The sequence below is a fragment of the Lygodium microphyllum genome, unplaced genomic scaffold, assembly GCF_053477565.2.
Source record: "Lygodium microphyllum isolate KBCC unplaced genomic scaffold, Lygodium_microphyllum_v1.1.10 scaffold_31, whole genome shotgun sequence".
NCBI lineage: Eukaryota > Viridiplantae > Streptophyta > Polypodiopsida > Schizaeales > Lygodiaceae > Lygodium > Lygodium microphyllum.
Genome location: NW_028229514.1, coordinates 14,041,610 through 14,063,241, shown reverse-complemented (window position 1 = coordinate 14,063,241; position 21,632 = coordinate 14,041,610). Strand labels below are relative to the sequence as shown.

Sequence of the window (21,632 nt, the reverse complement as noted above, 5' to 3'; positions counted from 1 at the left end):
AGAGAGAGAGAACCTAGGCCCTACACATGAGAGAAGGGGGGGAGGGGGGAGGAATTTAATTAAAAAAAGAATAGGGTTTTAATTTAAAAAAGGGAGGTGAGGAGGGGAGGCTTTAATGAAAAAAGGAAAGGGGAAGAGAAAATGAGATATTACAGGTGAGAAAGAGAGGAGGGGAGGGGGTTTTGATTAAAGAAAGGAGGTTTGGAAAAGGAGGTAGGTTCAGGGCTTTCCGAACCTATAGCTAAAATAATATAGTAATAAGATAATAGGTGTGTGTGTGTGTGTGTTTTTTTTTTTCCTTGGGGGGGGGAGGGGGGAGGGCCAACAATTGGAAGGATGGAAGATAAAGGCCTTTCAAATATCAAATATCTTGTATTTGAAAGAACATTAATAAACTCACTCACTCATTCTATGTGTGTGCTTGCGCATGTGTATATTGTGTGTGACAAAAAGTAATGACAACCATTTCTCTTTTAACATACAATCACCATTTTTATTTCAACCACTATTGAGTATCATTCACCATTTTTATTTCAACTATTATTGAGTATTGCTTGTTGACTTGTAGACAAGTCCTATAAATAACTATAACATAGTCATCTATTTATTAATGCATATCCATATATCAAAGATTATTGGGTTTCATTGATTGCACTGATGTAAAAATCTATAACTTGGTAATCCATTTAATAGCATGCACTCTAATGAAACCCCTAGAGGACAAGTCTATGTAAATATCTATAGCTTGGTAAGCTACTTATTAGCATGCACCCCTTTATCACAAATGCTTGCTTAGTGATTCTTTATGTGTTTGGGTAGTACATATACATGCACAACAACTTGCATAAATGTATCACATAATGACATTCAAGTACATTGTAATGTGACTAGCTCTATTACATAAACAAGCCATAACGAAATGCCTTTATTAATATCTAACCATTAGCATTAATGTTTTGCCTCATGTCAAGACTATTCCTTACATATGGCATATATGGTCACACATACACATTTAGCTCATGGTTTAGTTTTCAATTTGCTTAGGCAAACTATAATACTATTGTACCCTAATGGAGCAATCTCCAAAAAGGGGTTTAATATAAAATATTAATCCTCTTATAAAACTTAATACAATTTGATAATAATACAAAATATTAGGAAATTTGTTGAGCCTATTCTAGAAAAAGCTACACCTCCACCTCATATTCTTTACTTTAACAACAAGCTATTATGCTGTAATCCATAGCCTTATACTAAGAAAAGTAAAGATGATCCCAACAACCTTAGAATGAGTCCTTAAAGCTTTTCCCCTTAAGGATTTGGCAAAAACTTTGTACATGACCACAATTCCTAGCCCCTCTTAAGACACGGACCATAACAACCTTACACACTTCTATGGTATCCCTAGCATCTAGACGATAGTATTTTCTTGAATAGCTTGGAATTCTTAAGGTCCCCTATGTGTTTAGTGACCTCAACCTTAATAACATTCCATCTCTTGAGACATTCCATGCTGGATCACCACCACTCCTTAAGACATGGCAACTTCAAACAAAGGTGTAGGCAAAGGCGGGTTGGGTATGGAAGCCATTTTTCATCAACTGCAACTTGTTCTTTCTATTGTTACCTCAATGAAACACACAATATCCCAATTGACTAAAAGATTATTTCCCAAGGCCTTCAAATTTTGAACACAATTTATTGCACCCTCCTATATAGCAACTATCAACTAGATGTATGTGGGTTACATCTCTATACTTGATTGTCAAAGGGACCCTCTTAATGTTTGACTTGCGAATATCCCTTGAGAGATCTCGCAAAAGCTAATCTTTAGGCTAGTTACATGCCAAGTGATAAGCTAGTTTATACACGGTGACAAACATCCACTTTGTAAGTTGTCAACCAAACATTTGACAAATAAGACATGTTGTCTAACAAATGTCACATTCTTTTACTTGTTTCAATGGGCAAAATAGCCAAAAAACAAGCACAAGAACCATCAAGTTTAGGCCTTGAATTATGGATTCAAGGTTTTAAAATCGAGAAGGGGGTATTGTGGGCTTTGGCAGCCATCCCACAGACATGTTTTTTCTTTCTGACTGACGAAAAGAGGCTAGAATAGGATTTTGGAACTCTCTCTCTATATACAATGTATTGATCCTTAGCCAGGTAGTCTTAAACACCAAAATAATCACTTTATTTAAATCTCTTTTCCAAAAACTAAGAATTGCCAACATCTAAGTAACAATTTAGGTTACTTAGTATCAAACTGGTTAATTCAAAATGCTAGCTTCTAGTGCTATTTCAAGACCTCCATATGGTTGCATTGAAGCAGCCCTTGTTAGGTTTTCTAGAAGTTTAGTTCGATCTTTATAGATGGTCATTATAATTATAATTATATTATGATTATGATTATGTATCATGACATGGAGACAGTCTGAGAGGGCCAGTTTGACCTGGCAGGCAAAAGGCCCCTGAAACGCGTCTGAATGGGTTGAAAAGGGGTAGCGGGTTGAAAAGGAATTACACGAGATGACCAAACCTGTCTTTTTGGAAAAGAGATGACACAAGGAAGCCCATGGATGATGGGATTGCCATGAGATGCGGCACTACAGACTGGCGGATTTGGATGGGTTGAAACTTGGATGGCTTTCTGGGTTCTCGAATACATAATTTCTTTCCTTATCTCCCCCGCCTCTCTATTTCCCTTCCCTCTTTCTTTTTCATTTTCATGACAGTCATGGGTTTCCCCTTCCCTCTTCCAACTCGAGTCGAGTCTTACCGAGTCTAACACACCTGCTTTCTTTCTTCTCATGAGGTCAGCAACCCTTCCATCTTGATTGGTGTCTCTCCAGATATATAATAAACCTCGTTGATTTCCTCCACCCTGCAATTGTGAACAGATTCTGAGGGAGCATATACCCTTCTGCAGCTTCACCCACACTCTCTCCAGGGAAATGGGTTTTCCTCCCTTCTCCACAGTTGGCTTCCAATTTTGCATCATTGTTAGCATCCTCTCGCAAATAGCTTGCCCTGCAGCTGCAGCTGCGAGTAGTACTATTGCTTTGGGCGGTTCCTTATCAGGCTCTCAGACTATTATCTCTGCAGATGGAATGTTTGCACTAGGCCTATTCTCACTATCAACTGGCTCCTCTTCCATGTATTTGGGCATATGGTATGCCAGTGTAAACCCTTTCACCGCAGTGTGGGTGGCCAACAGGGAGGAGCCGGTCACCCAAGCCGCCACTTTTGGCCTTTCAGCAGAGGGTGGGTTGAGTCTCACAGATAGCAGCCGTGTAGTCTGGACTAAAGGATCTAACTTCAAAAATATATCCTCCGCCAGATTGATGGATACGGGCAATTTCGTGTTGATGAGCTCTAACTCTACTATAATGTGGCAGACTTTTGATGAGCCAGGAGATACATGGCTGCCCACTATGAGCCTAGGCTCAGGTAAGCAAATCCGGTCATGGCTAACTCCAAATGATCCATCATTTGGTCCTTATGCACTGCAAATGGGCGATTCCAAGCTTGATTTCGTCTCAATTTACAATGACTCCAGACAATATTGGTCGAGCGGTGACTGGAATGGACAAATTTTTTCCAATGTGCAAGAAATGACCGCCAATTGGATATACAATTTTACCTTGAATGATTCTGGGTTTACTTGGTATGTTAAGCCTGGTGTGGGCATCAATTTCAATGTTTCAAGGTTCGTAATGACTTCTAGCGGACAAATCAGGCAGTCAAGTTACGTGCCAGGGAAGGGGTGGAATGTCTATTGGAATCAGCCGAAGGACCCTTGTAATGTTATTGGGGCGTGTGGAATAAACGGCATATGCAACAGTTTATCTGAGCCCAACTGCAAATGCCCAGATTTTGGCTTTCAACCAGTCAATAAAGCAGAGTGGGATGACTCTACCCCACAAGTGTCCATCCATGGGTGTGAAAGAGCTTCTCCTCTAAACTGCAGTTTGGGCATAAGCAATGATGAGTTTTATGCTCTCAATGGGACCTTGTTTGACATGGATTCTGCAAGCTCATTGCAGGTGGAGGGTAAAGGAGAATGCCAGAATCTGTGCTTAAAGAACTGCTCGTGCTCCTCCTTCTATTATGAAGGGAGCAGTGGGAATTGCTCAACTTTTGTAGGTAATTTGTTCAATGGAAGGCAAAGCTCTACTGCAACTGGCACTTTTTACATTCGGGTTTCTGCAAAGGACATGCCTGCCAGCGACCATTCCAGCAAAAGGTCTTTGAGTGGGAAGGCAATTGGTGCTGCTGTAGGAGCAGGGGCAGCTATCGTGGCAGCAGGTGCTTTGATAGTTGGATATGTGATGGCGAAGAGAAAGAGGAGGCAAAGGGCTAATGGGGAAGCAGGGTTGAGAGCTTTCACGTATGCAGAGCTGCAGGCAGCAACAAAGAATTTTCGGGACAAGTTGGGGAGTGGGGGCTTTGGGGCAGTGTACAAGGGGGTGGTTGGGAGTGTGACTGGGGGTGGGGACAGTTTGTCGGTGGCTGTGAAGAAGCTGCAGAGGCTGGATGAAGGGGAGAAGCAATTCCGAGCTGAAGTAAGGACCATAGGGACGATACAGCATGTGAACCTGGTGAGGCTGCTGGGCTTCTGCTCAGAGGGGAAGCAGAGGCTTCTGGTGTACGAGATGGCAGAGAATGGTTCACTGGGTGGGGCCCTCTTTGCTGGGAGGGAAGATGGCTCGAATGCTGAGCTAGCATTACCACCACCACTGCTACTGAGCTGGCAACAGCGCTTCCATGTGGCACTCGGTGCTGCCAGGGGCCTGGCATACCTGCATGAGTCATGCAGGGAATGCATAATCCACTGTGACATCAAACCTGAGAATATTCTGCTGGATAGAGAGTTCAATGCCAAGGTGGCAGACTTTGGGCTGGCAAAGCTGATAGGACATGAGTTCAGCCGCGTGTTGACAACGCTGCGCGGGACACGAGGCTACCTGGCCCCTGAATGGATTGCAGGGCTTCCCATCACCTCCAAGGCCGATGTTTACAGCTTTGGCATGACCCTCCTGGAGCTTGTAAGTGGCCGCCGCAATATCCAATATGTGGACCATGGACCCACTATGGCCACCACGCCTACTAACCCCCATCAGCAGACTGTCTTCTTTCCCATCTTTGCTGCGCAGCTCATCCACCAATCCAACACTGACCTCACATGTCTTGTTGACCCTCGCCTCCAAGGTAATACAGACCCCTCCATCTTGCTCTTCTTGTTTGACTTTGTGTATGGGAACCTCTACATAGGTGCCAAATGTGCTGAAAAACATAATTCAACCTTCATCTAGGGATCATTATCCTGATGCATTCCACATTCACACATGCATGAATGTGCATGCACAAGCAAAGGTGCACACACAGACGGGCACACACATTTTTTTCATGGAATTCTTGTTTCAACGAAAAATGTTTTAATACATAGATGTCTCAACGAGAGACATGTCACTGTCAAGAGCGAAACAATAAGAGAACATCTGATGTATACCAGGGAAGGGAGAACAAGCCTTGAGAAAAATCAATAGGTTTTGTGCACTGTAGATAGACCACAACCTAAAACTTGGTCCAGGCAATAAAGAGAGGGAAATCTGGCAATGGAGGAGAAAGCTTACACACACACACACACACATAAGAGGGGAGGGAACCAGAGCCAAGCAGAGCACACGTTACAGTATCACAATAGTTTACACATCTTTTTCTACAAGCTATATTTCTATTTTTACTTCACATCAGTGTACTCCATGTATGTCTCACGTGAGCTTATAAGTCAAGCTTTTCATACACCTCAACAGGTGATTTCAATGCGGATGAGCTGCAACGAATGGTCTATTCTGCAGTCTGGTGCATTCAAGATAATGAAGATTTGCGGCCTTCGATGGGCAAGGTAGTCCAAGTTCTAGAGGGAAGCATCTCAATCACCCCACCACCTGTACCTACATCATTACAGAGCTTGATAGACGTGGAAAGCTTTGTTCAGGGTGCCCCTCCTATTTCCTCATCAATCTAGATTCTTCATCTCCATATACACAGGAAGGGAATTTGTTTTCCATTGTATAGAATGTATAAGCATTCATTCACACTTTATAGTGAGCAATATACGCTTATCAAATCAGAACAAAATGGTATTTAAATATTTGTACACAGTGATGAAAACAATATGCTGGGACCAAGATAATGCATAGGGTGATGGACAAACCTTCTAACAGCCATTTCTCACTGGTGTAAGCTATTTGAACATGGCTTTTTTGTGTGTGTGTGTGTGTGTGAGAGAGAGAGAGAGAGAGAGAGAGAGAGAGAGAGAGAGAGAGAGAGAATCATGCACATTGCTCAGATCAATGCTTGCTAAAATGGCAATTCCCTTCTATGCTGCTAGCTCAGTGAAAAAGGCATATCAATTTCTCCATTCTTGGATAAGGGTGATCCATGCTGTTCCTGTTTTAACGTAGCCAATTCTTTTGCCATTATGTGATACAAGAAAAAGAAGAGCTTTGATCGACAAGGTTTTGACTTGTGAAATTCCTCAGAGAACTTTGGGAAATATAACCACAGTAATGAGTATAGACTGTGTTTTGTTTTAACTTGAACTCCTTTCTCTTAACATCTTCATATATAAGAATGTGGCGTTGACAAAACAATGCAAATCATAGACACAGTACGTTGAAAATGTATTCACATTGCCATAAAGAACAAAAAAGTTGCTGAAAGCAGCTCCATTCAGACCTCACAGCAACACATGGCAGACCACCTACATCATACCTGACACAGGCCTGCCTCTACTGGACCTCCAGCATTGTACGCACTCCATCTTTTGCAATCCTCAAACCTCACGTCGATGTTCAAAGCAGACACTGAGATATATTTCATTTTTGACCATCCGTCAGTGTGAATGTTGTGAAGCCTGTCATCACCACCAACTTGACACTTGCCAGCACTCAGCTGGCACCTCCCCTCACGCCCTTCTTCTCCCTTTCCTGAAGCTCCCCCATCGCCCAACCTGCTTGGTATGATATGCAGCTTCAGTCCTGTGCCTCCACCTCCCTCTTGCCCCATGCCTCACGCTTTGTCAGCCCTTCTCCCACAGCCTCCCTCGTGCTTGCTGATCTGCTGCACTGCTGTGTTGGGCACTGCTTCTGAGAGCCACTTTCTCCGTGAGCCCCTCTTTCATCCTGCTTCCTTGCCAGCCAGCCTTCCCCATAGCCACCCTTCTTTCACCACCCTCACCTCCCTGTTTCAGTCCACAACCACCTCCCCCATGTCCCTTTCACCTTTGGCTGCATTACCTTGGATCTTTTCTGCAATAATGGCTGCTAGCCGGCTCTTGGCATGGGATCGCCTCTCAACGGAATGGGTGCCTCTGGTCCGATGGTGGCACAATCTGGGGTTCCACCCGAGTCAAATATTTGAGGAGCAGCTTTGGCAATTGGGGCCATGGAAGAGTACAAGGAGATGGTGGTCTTCAATGGGTTGTTAGACACCCCACCTCCTGCGCTAACCTTCGGAATTGGCTTCCACCGATCTATGCATCAAGTCCTCAAGCATTGCCAAGGCCACTTTGATGGGGCAGGATATTTTCATGGTTTGTCATACCTTGATGGAGGCCATGCAAGAGTTACTAAATAGTTGCCCAATGGTCTCCTAGGGGGGCAGTTATTTACATGGATGTATGGTACATTGGTTTCACCATCTCGAGCTTTTGGCCCTCCTCTGTACACCACTCGCCTCATTTTCCTAGGACTGGCTGTGAAATTTCACCACCAGTTGAGTTTCACCACTTATGAGAGGACTTAGCCCACCTGTTCTGTGTTCAGGACTGTTTTACCAGCCTCATTTGCAGATCCAGTGACTAGTGCATGGTTTCTGAAGGTTTACATGGTAGTCTCGACCACCAAGAGGATCTCCATCACCATTGAGAAACTGGCAAGGAAAGAGGCGGTTTACCAGCAAGTCATTAGTCACTAGGCAGCCAAACCAGTCCCTCTGGTGTCATGAATTTCGACACCCGAGCCACAAAGTGCACATGGTTTGGGTTAAGCCCACCCAGAAAGAGATTGTTTGGACCCCACCCTAGGATGGATGATGATGGATTCACCAAAGTTACAGCATTGTCATGGCAAGGGTGAGACATCAAGACCAGCAAACAGTAAACCCCAATCCAGAGCAAGGTCTCAAGAGAGGGGCCCATGTCCTGCTAGCATATGACCCCTCAGATACAAGCTTCTCACCATGGTGTTGCCCTCTTCAGCCTCCACCTCCTTCTCCGCCTCTACCTCTGTCCCCTCCCTGGCCTCTGCCTGCACCTCCGCATCATCCTTGATCCTTCAAGGGAGAATCCCAGTGGTGAATGTTTCCTAGGTGATACATGAGAGTTGCATACTAGTCAGAACCATCACTTAACCACACCTCCATGAGATTGAATTGATCCTTCAAGGGAGAAGCCCAGTGGTGAATGTTTCCTAGGTCATACATGAGAGTCGCAGGTTGCAGAGAGTTTTGTCTCCCTTTGGAGGTGGGAATCTTGGTGACATGTAAATCTACATCCATTCTAAGAAGCACTAGTCAGAACCATCGCTTAACCACACCTCCATGAGATATGTTAGAATAATGAATCTCTCAATCACATGGCCAAAGCCACTGCTTTTGAAAAGACTTCTGGTGAATGTTTGCTAGGTGATACATGAGAGTTGGAGGTTGCAGAAAGTTCTGCCTTCCTTTGGAGGTGGGAATCTTGGTGACATGTAAATCTACATCCATTCCAAGAAGCACTAGTCAGAATCATCACTTAACCACACCTCCATGAGATGTGTTAGAATAATGGGTCTCTCAATCACAAGAGCACCAACAAGATCATAATGAAGCAAACAAAAGGAAAGAACCTGTACATTACATCAGTTGAAGAGAGTAGCAAAGCACCTATGCATCTACCATCAACACTCTCATCCTTGATCCTTCAAGGGAGAAGCCCAGTGGTGAATGTTTCCTAGGTGATACATGAGAGTTGCAGGTTGCAGAGAGTTTTGCCTTCCTTTGGAGGTTGATTTCCTTTGGAGGTGGGAATCTTGGTGACATGTAAATCTACATCCATTCAAAGAAGCACTAGTAAGAACCATCGCTTAACCACACCTCCATGAGATATGTTTGAAGGATAAGCCCAGTGGTGAATGTTTCCTAGGTTATACATGAGAGTTGCAGGTTGCAGAGAGTTTTGCCTTGCTTTGGAGGTTGGAATCTTGGTGACATGTAAATCTACATCCATTCTAAGAAGCACTAGTCAGAACCATCGCTTAACCACACCTCCATGAGATATGTTAGAATAATGAATCTCTCAATCACATGGCCAAAGCCACTGCTTTTGAAAAGACTTCTGGTGAATGTTTCCTAGGTGATACATGAGAGTTGCAGGTTGCAGAGAGTTTTGCCGTCCTTTGGAGGTGGGAATCTTGGTGACATGTAAATCTACATCCATTCTAAGAAGCACTAGTCAGAACCATCGCTTAACCATACCTCCATGAGATATGTTAGAATAACGAATCTCTCAATCACAAGAGCACCAACAAGATCATAATGAAGCAAACAAAAGGGAAGAACTTGTACATTAAATCAGTTGGAGAGAGTAGCAAAGAGAGTACAAACACACCTGCAAAAATCTCAGGACTGCACCAAACAAAAAGTGGTACTCACATGAACAAAACTCAAAAGGGCTCAACATATGAAAGATCGCATAAGAACCTACAACAAGATTAATGCCAGCCCCAAAATGTGAGGACAAAACACTAGGGTTGGAAATAAGCACCTAGGCAAAAACCAACATGAAATCAATGAAAGATGGGGGGGGAAAACACAAGCAACATCAACAACGCATCAAGCCAAATCAATGTAGACAAAAGCAACAAATGCTTTGAGTGATGGAATGTTAAGAAACAGCCAAACAGCCAAATGCATACATGCCAAGGTTAATAGACTCTATCAATGGTAGATGATGTGCAACAATCCAAACATCTGATACCATTTTAGAAGAGCAATAAACAACAGCAAAACACTGAAAGAGACAATGTACAAATTGTAACAATAACAGGAATCCAGTGTGATGATCAAAGAGTAATAAACAACAGCAAAACACTGAAAGAGACAATGTACAAATTGTAACAAGAACAGGAATCCAGTGTGATGATCAAAGAGTAATAAACAACAGCAAAACACTGAAAGTACAAATAAAGGAGAACAAGAATCCACCATTTTGAAAGAGCAATAAACAACAGCAAACCACTCAAAAGGAAATTGTACTAATTGTAAACGAGAACAAGAATCCACTATGTTAATCATAGAGTAACAAACAACAGCAAAACACTGAAAGAGGCAATATACAAATTGTAAATGAGGCAAGAATCCACAATGATCCCATTGTAGAAAACCAATAAACAACAACAAAATACTGAAAGAGACAATATACAAATTGTAAACAAGAACAAGAATCCACCACGACAATCAAAGAGTACAATAGTCAGCCAGCTCCCTCCCTCCAAACGAAGAATCAGCAAGAACCAAACCCACCCAACACACCGCGCAAAACAAAAAACCAAAGAGAGCCTGTCTTGTTGGGCATCAGTTTGTTGGTAGGCCAGTTCTCACCAATGGATTGTGGATGAGTATCCCAATGTAGGTAGTAAGTGAAATGCCCTAGCAGATCTCCAACATGCATAGATGACATGGCACAAGCCATAAAAATGTAGAAAGATACATAAACATGGACATCAAACTCACCTCCCAACCGTAGAGCCAAATGGGCTCACCCCCAAACCTCAAACCACTAGCATGTCTAGCCAAGCTCTCATTCCAAGGGCCAATGTCCCATGCCATCAGCTTGCACCATCCCAGTATGTGGATAGAGCAACTTAGGGTCTAGAGCCCAAGAGTGGATCTAGCAAGAGATGTTGCACAAATGAGCCTCTCCTATTTATAGAACTCCTTAACCACCTAGTGGGCTATGATGCACTTGCCACTCAAACTACAAGACCCTTTAAATGCCCTAACTTTTAGGACACATTTACACCTAGTGGCCAAATGGTCAGTGGTGATCAATGACCAATGTTGCGGAAGTCCATCTAGGATCTCCAATATCCTGGCCCACTAGAGCAATTGAGTTCTATAAATATCTTGTGACTCATTTGTGTGACATCTTGTGAGATGAACAAGTATAACTCCATTTTGTAAAATACCAAGCTTGCAAAAGAGAAGGCTTGTATTTCATTATATTGTAAGACCAACTATGTGTTACCCATTTATAGAAGGAGTTTCTATAGAAGCTTAGTCTAGAGGGAAGTTATGACCATTAAGTTTTAGGGCACATGCATGAATTCCAGACCTAAGTTGGTACAATTGTTAATATCAGCCCATTGTGAGAGCACAAATGAGCCTAGAGTCCTATTTATAGAACCCTTTAACCGCCCTAGTGGGCTAGGATCCACACAGGGGTCTTGCAGTAGGCATCTGGTTGGTTCAAATGTAGTAGGATGGGGTCTGTCAATGTTGCCCTCAACAATGCATGGAGACCTTGTACAGAAATGCTAGCACACAGAGAGAGAAATGCCGAAAATATGACAATGGTGAAATGCGATCTATAGAATGTTCTCATGAATGATGATGAGTGTGAGAGAATATGCAACAAGTCTCTTCATTTCCATGAGGGCTCCTAGTGAAGGATCTTTCTTAGCCATAATGGCACCAAACCTCTGTGCAAGTGCCTATTCTGCCTTCACTCACCAAGAAAGAGCATTTGGATGGATCCAACTATCTCCCTTTTGGTCTTGCAAAGTGGAGTGTATCCTTGATTTGTTCAACCTCTAGGAGTTTATTAACCTTCTATCCACTATCTGACGGTGGACCGCCATGTTCCTTTCTCTTAGTGAGTTGGCATGATTTGATCCTTGTATATGTCTGAAGAATCTGCACATAAACCTCTCGGCACATCAACTTGTCACTGTGCATTCGTCTTAATCTTAATCAGCTGTAACATCTTATATCAATTTAATCTCTGCACTATCTTCCTGTGTGAGCAATCTCGAGTTTGGTTCGTGTTCCAACGGGAAACAGATCAAGACCTCCTCCTGCTTCTCCAATTGGGTCCCAGACTGATGGTGCAAAAGAAAGAGGATCCCACACCTGAGCAAGAGGCTTGGGACATGAAGGATCAGGTGGCAACACAGTTTGGATCTAAGGAAACTTCAAAGCAACTCTGCGATGCTATACATGCAAGGCATGAATGGTCATTTGATCAATTGTTAATTCATTTGCAAATGCAGTTTGAAGAACTAAAGTTTAATGAACGTGAGTCTATTCAAGACAAGATTGCAAAGTTTACTTCTCTAAAATATAAAATGGCAGCAATTGGAATTGTTCTCGCTGATAGAGAACTATCTCTACAACTCCTCGCAAAGCTTCCACCCTCTTGGGGAATCCTTTGTGGATACAATCACTTTGAAAAAGTCAATACCTTATTGTACTATAGAAGCATTGGGTCTTCTTCACATGGATATTTGTGGATCTATTGATCTTCATTCTCTTGGTGGTCATAAATATTTCCTGTTGATTATAGATGATTTTACCAAAATGACTTGGATTTATTTACTCAAGGCTAAATCTAAGCTTGAACTGTCATGTCAGAGCCTCACCTTGGCCTCCAACATCATTAAAAAAGTTATTGAAAAAGAAACCTAGACAACATCAAGGTACATAGTAAATCAAGATAGTCTACTAATGGGGTACTAGTAACCTTAATACTTGCGCGCATCTCGTTCGGGCTCCAACATTTATTGATAGAGATAACATTGATAGCAATCGCCATTTTCTTTCCTTGTAGCCCATGGGAGTTTGCTTGTGTCTTTATAACTTCACTTATAGAATGTTCTTGTCTTTCTCCACTTGATTGAGAGCTACTTTCAATGATGCATTCTCCTCCGCCAAGGAGGATTTTCTTTGCACTTCCTCTGCCATTTCTTGTTTCTTTGGAGACGATCTTTGTTTTGCTTCATTTTTTCTTCTAAGTTAAGCACTTTATTTTTCTTTGTAGGAGAGGAACTCGTGTAGATTGATTTTCTTAGTGTAATATTGGTTTAGAAGGAGTGGAGGGCAAAATAGAGCATGAAAAATACTTAGATAATCATAAAATATGGTGAGTAACCTTTCCAAATAGAAAAAACTACTTTTTGAGAGGGAGAAAAAAGTAAAAATTTGGGGTCAAAGTTAGCCTGCCCTACTAATGTGGAACTTTGGAAAAGTAGTGAGACGTAAAGTAGTTATGTAACTCCCTCAGAGAGTCCTACACACCACATGTGTAGAGCTTTAAAAAGATAAACTGGTGTAGAGATATTTTAATGCAAAATAAGCCTTCACCAAATTTGAAGAGTAGTGTACTTTATTGAAGAATCACAATAACAAAAGTTTGAAAATGTAAGAAATTGTCAATGGGAAGGAGTTTGTCAATGAACACTTTAATGGACTTTGAAGGAGAAGGCATCCAAAGGCAATTTTCCATCCCCTATACTCCTAAACAAAATGGGTTACTAGAAAGGAAAAATAAAACTATAATGGAAATGGCAAGTTCCCAAAGCAAATTCTAGATAAAACTTATTAAACACATGAAACTTGAAAGTTTGGCAGGGCAACTGGCTCAAAAGTTCTACAAAAGGGGTCCATAGGCTGATCACTGTTTCCATTTTAAATCATGCCCTGCATCCTTACTTTTGCATATTAGATTAAGCATCCAGTTTTGATGGTTTGTTGCATTCAAGATCCATCAAAGTATGACATGATTGTCCAGCCTCTCTCAACCCACTCTCGGAGAATAATGGTGTTGGGAAGTCCTCTGCTCCTTGAGCATTCCATTGTATCACATATCTCCATATACTCTGTCTGTTCATTGAGTTCTCACTCATTCACAATCCTTTCTTTGTTCAGTTTATTTGTTAGTCATGTAGTCGTTCATACACCTTGTGTTTTCTTTGCAAACGCTAGTTTATCCTCACCCTAAGAGTGTTGGCAATTTTGTTCATTGCACTCTTATAGTAGCATATCTCAGAATCAAAACCCGAAATTAAGTTCTACCCACCTTGCCTCACAGTCCAAAGGATGAGCCGATTGCAAAGACATTTTGCGAGCCCATTATTCTAGATAGTCGATCATCCAAAATGTGTGTGTTGTGAAGACCTTGTGAAGGCCTCAGCAAGTTCAGCATAGACTGTAACATTCTGAAGAAATTAGTGGAATCTAAAGTCATTTCATGTGTTGAACAATATGGAGAATAGATAATTCAAGCAATAATCAATTATCATGTCTTCTACATACTACTCGTGGTCAACAAAGCTGTTCATGTTGAAACTTTCTGCATAACAAAACCTTGTTAGTGGGAGCCATTCAGATTTTGGATACTTCACCTATTAGGAATTAGAAATAATAACTTTTTGAGTAGAACCATTCCCAAAATAGGATCTGATTGTTTGGCCATTGATTTACTAAGTGATAATAGAAAGGTCACATGAGCCAAACAGGGTCATAGTAATGTAATTCTCTGCATTAGAAAGAAATAGCCTATGATCCCAATTGCAACAACCAGTTTGCGTGTTCAAGCATCAAACTGTGGTCCATCCTTGGATTTGGGCAACTAGTGCGTGGGTAATACAGGATAAACTTCTTCACAAAATCAATGCAAAGAAAGAAACAAAGACTAGATAGACAAAGATGATGGCTAACATGAGAAAAATAAAGATGACTAGAGCTCCTCTGATTCCATTTGGGAAGCAAGCATACACTTTATGTTGAGTTCTTCAATCCTCCTCTATTACCAACATTCTTGTCGACAGTCATGTTACTATTTTCACACTGTTGAGATAAAATTATGCCAATATTACTATAGGATCAAATAATGCTCTTGAGATAGATGAAATATATTGTATCCGAAACTGCTAACAATTGTGAGAAAAGGGTTGTACGTTGACTGCATGTATCAAAACAACCATCATTCTTTCAAATAAGCACATCTAATGCAAATTGTCAAGGACAATTTCATGCAGATTTTCTAACTATATGCTGAAGACACAACTTCAACAATTGTGGCACTTGTGTCACTACAAGATACATGCCTTATACCAACGTTTAAAGCGACAAAAATGTTCATAAAGAAAATTTCCCCCCGTCGTCGCAAAAAACGTCGGTATTAGCGATGCCATAGAACAATCGGTAACGACGCTTTGTGATGCATATTGCGACGCTAATAGCGACGGTAATAGGGATTTTTTTTTTGTGGCGGAGTAGAAATAGCACTATGTGCTTTATTTGGGCCATACAAAATAGTTTCAGTAATGTGTACAATGCTCGTGTAAATAAAGGCAAAGTGTACTTGAATTATAACACTGATACATGAAATAAATACATGGTCGCGTAATGAAAGCGACGGTACAATCATGGCAAGATACTGCTACTATATAGAAAATGCCTACACAAATCATGTGACCAAAAAAGAAGAGTATGTGAACTCCAGGGATCCAAGGGCGAGCTATAGATCCTTGCCATCCGAAACCTCGTCCCACCACAAAGGAGCATCAAACGGACTTTGCAAAAAAAGAAACAATTACACATCAATCCACCATACAATAATGCATTTTAATTAAACTTAGCAACTACGGACAAGAAAGATGAGTGACTTACACGGCCACCGCGTCTATACAATCGGTCGATCAATGCAATGAGACCGTATCTCTCTGCATATCGAGTCTCTAGGCCGGTGGGATCACAGTTTGTAATGGAGTGCTGCAAAGAAAACAAAATACAACTGTTAGAAACACGATTGTCAGTACAAGGAATATTGCAAAAAAAAAAGCAAGCAGAACAAAAGAAAAACTTACAAAGTCCTTCAAATATGTCCTATGGCTGCCACTCCCAAGATGATGGACCACTCCTGCCTCCAGTCTCATCGAGCCCTTGCCGCCCCGCATTGCTGTCTCCAACGTCTTGGAGAATCTATAGCCTCCTCCCTGAGTCGGTGCCAATCATTCGCGTCTAGCCACTCGGGCTTTGAGGCTCCACTCTTAAGTGCATTGCGTGTGTCCGATTGTCTGTGTGACATGTACGCATGCATGCACTCCATCATTCAGCCAGTTGAGCTATGGCAAGTTGATGCCAAGAGGCATATTCCACGATGGATTCTGTAAAATTTTATTTACTGCCGGGGCTCATACACAAGGTGGATTCCTTGTTCGAAAAGTCGATGGGGACGCCTGTCCTTTTCGGGTGTCTTATTAATTTAATGTGCAAGTGAGTGATTCCATAGCGGGTGATTTTGCAAAATACATATTTAAATTAATAGAGGTTTATGAGTTTAGAGTGCGCACTCGTAATAAATTAAGGTTAGGATTGAGTTCTAAAAAAATTATTTATTTTGTAGCTGAAGATTGCTAGGTATTCACTTTTGTCGGTTTAATTTTATTATTTTCTAACAATTGTGAATGCTTTAGTTGATGTGTAGAGCATGCAACGGTGGCGTTGGGAAGCACTGGGCGATAGCGTGTATTCAAGTTATTATCATTTTTTATGGGCACACATCTTAGGCGTGGCGCCAATATTTATTTTGACGCACTTATTTATTGAAGCTCTTGATATTTATTTATTATTTTATATGCGCATGGACGCACAATTTAGATATTTGTTATTAGACATTAAATTTGGGCACCGCTCGACTCTTTGGGTACCCAATAGCTTTAATTCTTTAGTGGGACAAAAGCAAACACAAAAGCTAAAGCGTGCTAATTGTAAATTGGGCTATTTTTTTAGCTTGGAGATGAATAATATATCAAATACATGCTTTGTGGAGTGCTCACACAAGGCATGGGGGGAGATTGTACCTAATTAGTCTTTTGCTTCATGTCGTGCAAGTCTTCTCTCTTGTTTTTTGTGCAAAAGTAGAGTTCTTTTGTTCTTGGGGACCTTTCGGTGCTCACTACGCACACATACAACATCTGATCTGTGCACCGGTCGTATCAGAGAGAAGCTGAGATCGAGAGCTTCCAATCGCTTACCATTTCGCGTGAAGGCAGAGCTTCTGGAACGATTGAGCTCTACAGTTAGTCTCATGGCAATCCGTCAATACAGCGTGTTCCTAGCAGTCAAGGACCCCTTGCTATGCACTTGGACCACGAAGAACCAGCCTCTACAAGCGGAGGACCACGCGGGAAGCTTCTTCAATAAGATATTTTTTCTCTTAGAGCAGATAAGCAATTCATCATTAAGTTTGGATTAGCAAGCTTATTAAGCTTTATAAAAAGCTTTTATAAAGCTTAAGGCCCATAATTTTTTCGTCGACGGCAGCAGCATGTACTGCACGCCACCGAATCCGCCGTCGACGTTCTCTTGTCTTAGACATTTCAAAAAAAAATTTGTTAAGATTTTACTAAAGCCTAAGGCTTTAAAGCTTACTAAATCTTAAAGCTTTACTAAGACTCAAAATCCCAATTTTCAACTCTCTTCCATAGCGGCAGTTCCCACCGGACTAAACACGAACTTGTCTTCAACCCTTGGCAAGCCCCTGTTCACACATGTGGACTGACAGAGCCAGATTCCAGCAAATAGTTTGCAACACGCAGTCTATACGCAAGATTATCTTCTTGGAAGACGACCATGATATCAAATTCTGCATCTGCAAAAAAAAAACTACAAAAAGCTATTTAAATAATAATAATAATAATAATAAGCCTTGTAAACCCAACTTTGAGCTACGCTCATCTCGCTAACAAGATTTCGAGTGTGTGAGGTCTTTTGAAATTTTGCAGGATGTTTGATCAAACCATGGAAGATTTTATGACTGAAGGTGACCTACCCGAACCAACGATAGGAGCAAAAACTAGATTTGATTATGATGTAGCTTCAAGAGGAACGAAGAGCACGTCAAACCTTGCAAGCTCAATTGGCCAATCTGCAACGATCTATCGCCGAACAAGATGGACTACAATTTGAAGATCTTATACGACGTACGATCAATGCAACACTTGAAGCTCAATCTATTTGAAAAGAAAGAAAGATAAGTAAAAGAAATTTCAAATTTCGTACTTTCAATGGGTCACGCGATGGAAAGACTGTACTTGCTTTTATCAGTCAATTTGATGATTATTTCCATGAAGAACAGTATGCTGAGAAAGACAAAATTAAGTGTGTTACTAATCATCTAGTGGACCGAGCATCCCTATGGTGGATTATTGTCCGCAAGAGCATTGATTGTCCTACTACTTGGGAGACTTTCCAAAAGAAATTTTTGCAGAATTTCCTTCCACTCCAATTCCATGAAAAAACAATTAAACAATGGGATCTTCTGCAACAAAGGGATCGTGAGCCTATTTCATAATATACCGAGTGTTTTTGGAATGCTTTATTGCAACTACGAATGCTTGAAGATGTACCTGAGGCAATCCATAAATGTAAGTTTATGTCTGGCTTACTTGGACATTTTTATGCGGAGGTCAACATGTTCAAGCCAACGACTCTTGAAGATGCAATTTCCTTGGCCCATGATGCTGAAGACAAAATTCGAGGACAAGAGAAGCGACCACAACAATTCCCAAATAATGGTAACTTTGGTTCAAAACAATTCAATTCAAAATTTCAAAGATTCAATCAAAACCGTTTTCTTCCATCTTCATTCCGTAAATCTTGAACACGACCACCTACTTTACCATCAAATACAAATCCAAACCCTAAGCCATCTCCCCAGCCAAATCCCAACATTCCTAAATTCCTGCTATTACCAATAATGTATCCAAAGCCAAACCCATAGTTTGTTACAAATGTCATCAACCTGAACATCTAGCGGCGAATTGTCAAACCAAAAAGCCAACTATTCATATCAATTATTTGGGAGCGACAGAAGATGAAGAACATGAAGAAATGCCAGATTTCACGGAAGACGATGATGATATCTGTACTACTTCAGATACTTTACCAGGTATGCCAAATCCCCATTCTTTATTAACGATAAAATATCTTGTGCATGGTAAAGAAAAGACAGTTTTACATGATGATGGGGGCACACACGACTTTATTTTTGCAAAATTGGTCAAATAATTGAATTTACATACTGTTTCTACACATTATCGCATTAAGGCTGCATTCTTAGGCGCTAGATACAATGGAACACAAGAAGTGCATGACTTAGAAATTAAAATTGGTGATTATGTTGAACATAGAAATTTCTTAGTTGTGCTTTTACAATCTAGTGACATTATCTTAGGAATGCCTTGGCGTCATCAGTACAATCTCGATATAGATTATTCCAGGCATTCAATGAAGATTCATTCTAATGGAAAATAAATCACATTGCATGGTATGCACACTTTCGATAATTTTCCATTGCTTAGTCATACTCAGGCTAAACATGCATTATGAAAAGGTAACAAATCCTATTTAATATGGGTGAATGAAATCGAAGCTAAAGAAAATCAAATGCATCCTAAGCACGCATAATTTCTTTCACAATTTCAAGATTGTTTTGCTGCTGACTTACCACCTGGATTACCACCTATACATCTCGAAGATCACAAAATAGACCTAATTCTTGGATCACAACCACCATGTAAAGCACCATATAGACATAATCAAATTGAACATAAAGAAATTCAAGCCCTAATTGAAGAATTGTTAACCCGAGGACTCTTTAGACCTAGTAGTTCTCCATTTGGTGCACCTGTCTTATTAGTAAAGAAAAAAAACAATACATATAGGATGTGCATTGATTATCGTGCCCTAAATAAAATCACTGTTAAGAATAGATATCCGATTCCTAGGGTAGATGATCTTATGGACAAACTACAAGGGTCTACAATATTTAGCAAGATAGACCTTAAATCTGGATACCATCGAGTACGACTGGACACATCTAATATTTTCAAAACTGCATTTAGAACACAATTTGGACACTATGAATTCCTTGTTATGCCTTTTGGTTTAACTAATGCACTAGCAACATTCAGTCATATGATGAATCACATATTTTTGAAGCATCAACATTGTGTCATTGTTTTCTTTAATGACATATTGGTTTTTAGTAAGAATGAGAACGAGCATTATGAATACTTATCTTTGGTTTTCAAATTATTGAAAGAGAATCAATTATATGCTAATCTAGAAAAGAGTGAATTGTTCCAAACACAAATTGAATACCTAGGACATATTGTTTCATCTGAAGGTATTAAAGTTGACCCTAAAAAGATAGAAGCAGTTTTGAAGTTGTCGATACCTAAAAATGTGCACGAATTACGTTCTTTCTTAGGTCTTGCTAGCTTTTACAAAAAATTTGTGAGAAAATTTTCATTGCTTGCATTACCTTTGACAAAATTATTAAAGAAAGGCATTGTGTATCATTGGTCCGACAATCAACAAAAGTCCTTTGATTTACTGAAACATGCTTTAACTCATGCTCCTATATTGCAATTGCCTGACTTCAATAGACCATTTTTCCTAGTAGTCACTGATGCTAGTGGATCTGGAATAGGAGCAGTCCTTATGCAAGATTCCTATCCCATAGTCTATTCTAGCTGCAAACTTAAACCCTCTGAACTTAAGTATTCTATCTATGATAAGGAATTGCTAGCCGTAGTACAAGCTTTATGTCAATGGAAACATTATATAATGGGATCTGAATTCATAATCAAAACTCACCAACAAAGCATTAAACATATCCTTAGTCAACCACCCTCCATTTGGCCTAAGTCTGAAGCATTGACCTCGTCTATTGGAAACTGAAGCATCAGAGCGCATCAAAGTAGATCTAACAGAATGGCCTGAAGGTATCCGAGACAGCTCCTAGTCTGCCATATCTCTGAATCGAGCCATCTGATCTGGAGACATACGTGTGAAGATCTCCTGTAGCTCCTCGTCGCTCATCCCTCGACTCATCGTGCTGATCTAAATATCCACAAAGGTCACCAGCACAGAAAAAAATTGATGTTAGGATAATCAATATAAATCATACAAAGCACGGTAATATAAATCTTTAAAAAATGATCTTACTTAAAATGCATATCTTATGTACCCTTATAAGCGATTCGTCAACGAATTGAGTAGGTGGATGTTCCAAGTATAAAGTACCCTATGGTCCCATGTCAATCTCCTCACACAACTCTGCATACACTGGAAGGTCGATAGACATGTCACCACAAAATGATGAGTCCACCTCATTCTCAAAGAATTCTTGGACTCTTGTATTTTCATCATTGTTACCTGATTTTGGCTCCTCTACATGCTCCAAGCTTTCGGTAGCCTCCACCCCTTGCAATATCAATCCTCTATTTGCATATTGTCCTCATCTACGCTTGGAACATCGCTTTGATCATATACTCTCGCACTTCGAGGAGCTCAAGATATAACATACCACCATCGAGGTTGTTGGGGGTTTGGATAGAAAATTACTTGTTCAAAATCATGTACAAAAGAGATTTAACTTTTGTGGCATGTATCATGCCGTAATACAATTAAAAAAAACATGAGTTCATGCATCTATTCACAATGGGCCGGTAACACAAACATGTTGCGCAAATCTATCTTTTTTTTTTGAATATATTTCGAGAAATCCA

At 40.7% G+C, this 21,632-nt stretch overlaps 1 protein-coding gene across 1 annotated transcript; it reads left to right on the top strand.

Moving 5' to 3' along the window:
• The first annotated feature begins 2,616 nt into the window (after nucleotides 1-2,616).
• On the top strand, nucleotides 2,617-6,253 carry LOC148009332 (G-type lectin S-receptor-like serine/threonine-protein kinase At2g19130). The gene is made up of 2 exons (XM_087673552.1): nucleotides 2,617-5,214; nucleotides 5,820-6,253. Exons 1-2 carry the CDS (start codon nucleotides 2,958-2,960, stop codon nucleotides 6,032-6,034), a joined length of 2,472 nt encoding a protein of 823 aa, XP_087529678.1. The 5' UTR covers nucleotides 2,617-2,957; the 3' UTR covers nucleotides 6,035-6,253.
• Nucleotides 6,254-21,632: the final 15,379 nt, after the last annotated feature.